Source organism: Hippocampus comes, unplaced genomic scaffold (genome assembly GCF_001891065.2).
Source record: "Hippocampus comes isolate QL1 unplaced genomic scaffold, H_comes_QL1_v1.1 scaffold475, whole genome shotgun sequence".
Classification (NCBI taxonomy): domain Eukaryota; kingdom Metazoa; phylum Chordata; class Actinopteri; order Syngnathiformes; family Syngnathidae; genus Hippocampus; species Hippocampus comes.
In genome coordinates this window covers 118700-125016 of record NW_017804881.1, presented here as the reverse complement: position 1 = coordinate 125016, position 6317 = coordinate 118700, and the positions used below count along the sequence as shown (strand labels likewise).

The 6317-nt window shown below is 56.2% G+C and overlaps 1 protein-coding gene across 1 annotated transcript in view; it reads left to right on the top strand.

Annotated features, from left to right (window-relative positions):
- Positions 1–6317, top strand: part of LOC109523087 (probable Bax inhibitor 1) — a 16214-nt gene that overhangs the window by 1286 nt on the left and 8611 nt on the right. Inside the window, exons 2-6 of the mRNA XM_019881965.1 lie at positions 1251–1414; positions 2609–2710; positions 3039–3095; positions 4518–4610; positions 5042–5227. Of these exons, the coding sequence (XP_019737524.1) occupies positions 1251–1414; positions 2609–2710; positions 3039–3095; positions 4518–4610; positions 5042–5227 (602 nt within the window). The remainder of the gene's footprint in view (positions 1–1250; positions 1415–2608; positions 2711–3038; positions 3096–4517; positions 4611–5041; positions 5228–6317) is intronic.

Sequence of the window (6317 nt, the reverse complement as noted above, 5' to 3'; positions counted from 1 at the left end):
TCCGCCACCCCGGGCCCTACCCGCACACGCCCAAAAATAAAATATACTATTAAATCAATGAAGTTGCTTTCGGAGATTGGATCAATCAGCAGATCGCGTCCCAAATCGTCAATTGGAAAAAAAATAATAATCCGCCTGCGCGTGCTTGTGAGTGGGGGGAGCCCTTGAGGGGCTTTTGTTTGGGTGTGCGAATCAACAAATGTCGTTTGTCTCTTCGAGCGGGTAACGGCGCGGTACGTCTCGATAGTGCCGCCTTTGGGACTTTTGGGCCTTTTCTCATCCGTTCCTGTTCCTGGGAAGCTCGACGGCAGGCTCCACGTCGCGGGCGCGCCGTGCCCCGCGTCGTTGTGACTTTCGGCCCGTCCGCCGAACGAAACTCCGAGCCGCATCGCGCGCGGGGGTGAGACCGAGGGACGGCCCGTCCCGGCGCCGGGCGGCCTCGGAATGTTTTCTGTCAGCGCCGTGAAGCGAGCGAGCGAGCGAGCGTGCGTGCGTTTTCCCGCCCTGCCCGCGCGATTATATAACCCCTGCGCCGGCCATTTCCAGCGGCGGCATTCGAGCGGATTTCATGCGGGCCTGCCGCCCGATCCTGCGCGCAGACGGACCGCGAATGCTCCTCTTTGCAAAAGTCACAAACCGGGTTACGGATCTATCGAGCTATCGATCGATCCGGCTCGATACGCGCACGCAGACGCACCGTGAGTTGGACAAATAATCAAGGCGTTAATCGATTCTGCCAAAATGACAGCTGATGATGTTGCCTTGCTGTTTTCTTTCTGGAAATGTTGCTGGCGTTGCTCGTCAGGGGGAGCACCCAAGTCCACCTCTGGCCCCCCTCCACTGGCTCTCTGTGCAGTTCATTTGAAGATTTGCTTTCAAATCTTGAAGTGACCTCCTGTTTTAGGAGGGGGGGGGGGGGGGGTCAACGTGTCCCAAAGTCAAAGCGGGCATCTCTTGGTGAAAATTCCTCAACTGAGTGTCTATCGTTGGATTGGTCTTTGTCCGGCTGCCCTCATCGAGAAGGAAGCTGGATGGCTGGAGTCTTTCTTGGTTTCCTGGGCCGTACGTAGAAAGACAAAAAGCAACCGCGTGCGGCCTCGGGCCTCAATGAAGAAAAATGTGAGGCGCGCGCGTGTGCGCGGTTGTTGAAGTTTTTGTCAAACTCGCTCTGAGCGACGGACGACGCGAATGAAGTTTCCCGGCATGCCAGCTGAGCGCTTGTCTCTGTTTTGCGTGTGCACGCGCGGCAGGCCAGGTGAGCCGCTCGGCCCTGAAGCAGCCTCGGAGTTGTAACCTCTTCAAAGCGCTCTTCTGCTGCCTGCGAGCTCCGGATGGGCCCAAACATCCGCCGCCGCCGCCGCCCCCTTCCCAGCAGGCCTTGCTGGAGGCGCAGGAAAATGGGGCGCTCGCCAAGGTAAACGGGACAAGAAACGCTCTCGCGAGCCGCCTCGGCCCGTCGGATCTTGAACGGGTGCGAAACGTCAGGCGACGCGCGGGCGTAGCGTGCGCTCGCCGGGCGGCGCCGGCTCCTCGTTGAGCCCGAGAAAGGAGGCGGCGGCGTCGCCCTTGATGCGCACCGGACGTAACCTGAGAATAGTTCACGTCGGCCTGGCGGAAAGCCGCGACGGAGAAACGATTCCCGCCTCGCCGATGTGATTGATGGATGGCCGTAAATGCCTGCCAGTCAATTGCGCTCACGTGGCCTCAACTTTGCTATTTTTCCAAATTTCCACGCCGCTCTCTCTTCCCTCGACCTGTAAATGAAAATCAGCTCCAAAGGTCAGCGGTGGCCCGGAGAACTTTGCAGGTCAAGGGAACACATCTGAAAAGTTCAAATTGCAAAACTTTGGGGTCAATACCTTTAACCGCATCAAAGGCCAGAATAGTTTTCCCAAAGGTCAGGGCCACTGAAAGGCCGAGGGGACAAAAGCTCGCTTTTTGGGGAACAATTTGTCACGGTTGTGTGTGTGTGTTTTTTTTTTAATCAATCTGTCCAATTCCCTGAAGTCGAATCACTTTGAAATCGATCTGTTCTCGGCTCTCCGATATCGATGGCAGTCATCGATTTGGTTGATGATCGGTTTCTCTGAAAAGCACAAAGCATCCGTTCAGTCGTGTGTTTTGGGTGGCGATTGGAGTCGCGTTGCGCGCACGGGGGCCACCTTGGACCCAAAATGACAACGTGCAACGAGGCAAAGTCAAAGACTTTAGCAAGCTGTGCCGGGCACAAATGGCAGCGCGCATCCAATTTAGAAAAAAACATTTCGGGTCTTTCAACTGTCATGTTTGTTTGGGGTTTTTTTTCTTACTTTTGTTGCATGACAAATAATTCTCGTGGGGGGAGAAAAAACAGGGACCCAAGTGGAAATCAAACTTGAGGCCCGGGGGCCATTTGTGTGCTTCCTGGTGCCATTTTACGGCCCCGTAGTCGACATGAAAGGTTGCTGTTGGTGCCGCCTCCGCAGTTGTTGCCGTGTTCGTTTCGTGCGCCGTGATTGATTTCGTCGAATGTTGTTGTTGTCGTTTTGAACGGACTTCTTGGGTCTCTGAACACACGCTGGCGTCAAATGGCCGAGAGGTGCGCTGAAAGCCGTCTGTGTGTCGTCAGTTGTGCGACGCCGGCCTCCTGCCCCGGGTGACCGCCCGCGACCAAGGCAAGATCTGCGTGGTCATCGATCTGGACGAGACGCTGGTGCACAGCTCCTTCAAGGTGGGCCCCCGCCGACCGGCCCGCCCTTCCTTCCTTCCTTCCTTTTGTTCTCCTGCACGCGTGCGCTTTGGCCACCGCCCATTCGCATGTTCGTATTTTTGACATTTGTTTCAATATTTTGAAGTTTCCCCCCCCCCCCCCATCACCTTCTCTCGCGTTTCTCGAATGACCATGTATGTGCGTGCGGCCCGCCGTCGAATATTTCCAGCAGCGGCAGTTACGGCACGTGAGTGATGGCTTGCGTAAGGTCATGCGCGCGTACGGGTGCGAGCGCGGAGCCCCGGCGCACGCGCTAAACGAACATCCGCCGTCTCTGTTTCCACCGCAGCCGATCAGCAACGCGGACTTCATCGTGCCCGTGGAGATCGAGGGGACCACGCACCAGGTAAGCGGCCGGCCGCGCGCGCGCTTGCGGATGAGTTTGCAGCCGGCGGCCCGTGCGGCGGAGCCCCCTGCTGGCCGGATTCCGAACAAGGCCCGACGGCGGGAAGGGAGCCGAGCGGCGGGAGACGGTGCCGCCGAGGCGTCGCCCGGTGCGTGCGGGCCTCTGCCTGGTTCAAGTAATCCAGGATAGGCTGCTTTACGCCGGCCCGGCCTGTTCTTGATTACTTGTTTCAGGAAGGGGCCGTTGGCGGCCGACCGGGGCTTCCCTTTTCCGGAGCGCTTCTCCTCATGAGGGTCACGGATGGGCCGGAGCCGCCCGGTCGTAGGGCGCAGGCGGGCATTCGCACGGGCATTCGCGCCCAGCTACGGGAACGTACTCGAATGACACGCGGCCGCCTCCTTTGCATTTTGTCTCGCCGCATCCGGCCGTGCCGTGCCGTGGACTGCGGAGACGTTGTTGCGGTACCCGAGGGAGACTTTTTGTGGATTTCCGTCACCTCTGACGTTGCCTGCGCCCGCTGCGTGACTGACTCGGATGTATTTTCCCTCCCGTCCTCGGCGGTAACAAAATGAAATGCCAAGAAGTTGTTGTGCACGTGCTGCCTGAACCGCCGAGTACAAAGCGGACGAATAGTCCTGCCTGTCGGGTGGATCGGGCGGACTTTATCGGCGCGGCGGGGAAGGAGGGTCAATCCAGATAGCGGCTCATCGCCCACGATTCGGAGCCAAGATCCAGTTTCAGTCCAGATGGCAGGATATCGGCGCCGTAAAAAATACGAGCACCAATTCCTAACTTTGTTCAGATGTCTTGATTGAACAGCCTTTCAGATTTGAGGGTTTTTTTTTTTTTTTTTTGACTAAATGGAGGACAATAGATATCTTCTAGCTCGCGAGCTGAGGGAGCCGCCAGGCTCAGCGGCGGCATGGCTCGAAGCGTTCAATGAAAACTTCAACAAATATTGCAAATAGCTCTCTCATGTTTTCTGCAGTCGATGACATTTCTAAATATCTCCAATGTTCAACTTTCACTCATCTTTCTTTGGATTTCAAACCAAAAGGAAACGGGCAGCGCTTATCAACTTCACTCACATTTGAAATAAGGACTTCCCTCAAGTGAACGCAGTTTTCAATTGATTTCCTATTGGATGTTTTTTTTTTTAAAGAAGGCTGATGCCAATATTTGTTATTCCTGAAAGCCCTTTGCAGGTACTTTTTCAAGACGGAGCGATCGCTCAAATGATACCCCCCCACGCAGGCAGGCAGGCTCGCGAGGCGCAATGTCGCGAGTCAAACGACGCCGCGTTGACACCGCCGGGCTTCGCGATCTTTTGTTTCCAAAGCTTCCCTCGCAGATCAGCCGGAAAGGAGCGGCGGAAAGAAGTGATGTATTTGTTTTTTGTTTTTTTCCCCGATGCGTCGGCAGGTGTACGTGCTCAAGAGGCCGTACGTCGACGAGTTCCTGCGGCGAATGGGAGAGCTGTTTGAGTGCGTGCTGTTCACCGCCAGTTTGGCCAAGGTACCCGGCGGCAAACGTGCCACCTTCAGATGGCGAGCCTCATTGGGTGGGGGGTGCGCTCGCAACGCGATATGCGTTCTCCCTCTGGCGCCACGCAAAAGAATCACTCCGTTCAATGGCATCGCGTCACAGCGCCTTGAATTGTTTCGACTTTGGCAAGTCCGAAAGTACAGTTGGCTCAATTTTGTCGGACTTGATTAGTTTTGGCGTATTCGTCCATGAAAGTCCCAACCAAACGAAAAAGGTTGCGCCCCGCCCAGTCCAGGTGGTTGAAAACTCAAGCAGTGGTCAGGGCGATTTCAGCGGCCGCTAACTTTGGCGAGCTTAACTCTCCAACGAATGCGAAGCCTCTCTCGTCTGTGGCTAACGCTGACTCGGGTGCGACGTCACTCAGCGCGCGTTGCGGCTTCTTCTCGCCAACTCTCCGCCAGTACGCCGACCCCGTGACGGATCTGCTGGACCAGTACAGCGTGTTCCGGGCCCGCCTCTTCCGGGAGTCGTGCGTCTTCCACCAAGGCTGCTACGTGAAAGATTTGAGCCGGCTGGGCCGAGACCTTCGCAAGACGCTCATCTTGGACAATTCTCCCGCGTCCTACATCTTTCACCCCGACAATGCTGTGAGTTCACGGTTCAAGCACCATTCCCCCGCCCCTTCCATAACGTACTCGGAACACGACCACCAAACGTGCCCATTTATTTGCATACGATGGAAAATGGTCAAAATAAGCAACAAATTGCGGTTGAGAGGAGGAGGGGTGCCCGACCGGCCGTCGTGGACCCTAATGTGAACGTACGAGACAAGACTGAGTTTGCAGAAGGGAATCCCTGCCCACCTTAGTGGGAGACGTGACGCAAGGAGGCAGTCACGCGCTTTTGGAGCAGCTTAAGTGCAGAAGCATCACTTTATGCTCCAGTCGCTCATGTGTACCGTTTGAAACTGATGCCGCTGGCGCTCCAAGAGACCCCACCGCCCCCCTCCAGCGCTTAGGGACGTTGATTTGAGCGACTGCCACCGCGTACGATGAATTGAGGTCCCACGCGACTTTGTCGGACAGATACGCGCGGCCGCGTTTCCCGTCCGGGCCGCTGCTCTTGGTGACGCGCGTGTGCGTGGTCCTCAGGTGCCCGTGCTGTCGTGGTTCGACGACGTGGATGACGCCGAACTCCTCAACCTTTTACCCGTGTTTGAAGAACTCAGCCGGGCGGAGAACGTTTACACCCAGCTGGACCACCTTCGCGGACATTAAGGGGCCGCCTTCCGCCACGTGTCGCGCATTGAAACGGGAGCTGTTCAACTCGCGTGGGCTTCGAGGCCTTCCAAAGCCCGATGACGCTTGGCTTTGGTGATTGCGGCAAGAACGATTCCAAATGTTCCCAGGCGCCACCGGAGCGCGTGAGGACACGGCAACCAAGCCGCCGCCGTTTCTCCTATTTAGCCAAGTACGCCAATCGTTCTCGTGCCAAAACGGTTGCCGGCATGCCCTCGTTTGACTGTTCAACGTCCTTTTTATCGAGTGCCTTGAAGGAACCGGAGGGGGCTTTTTTTGAAATCACTACCGGGTTTTATATACCATTCGTTGTTTTCTATGGAAATCCAATTTGAAACGAGTTCCTCTATGCAAGCCGAGCCGCTTCTGTCAGCATTTCATCGAACTGGAAGTCAGCGTTGGCCTTTGAAATAAGCAACAAAACCAAGAAAAGGTCACA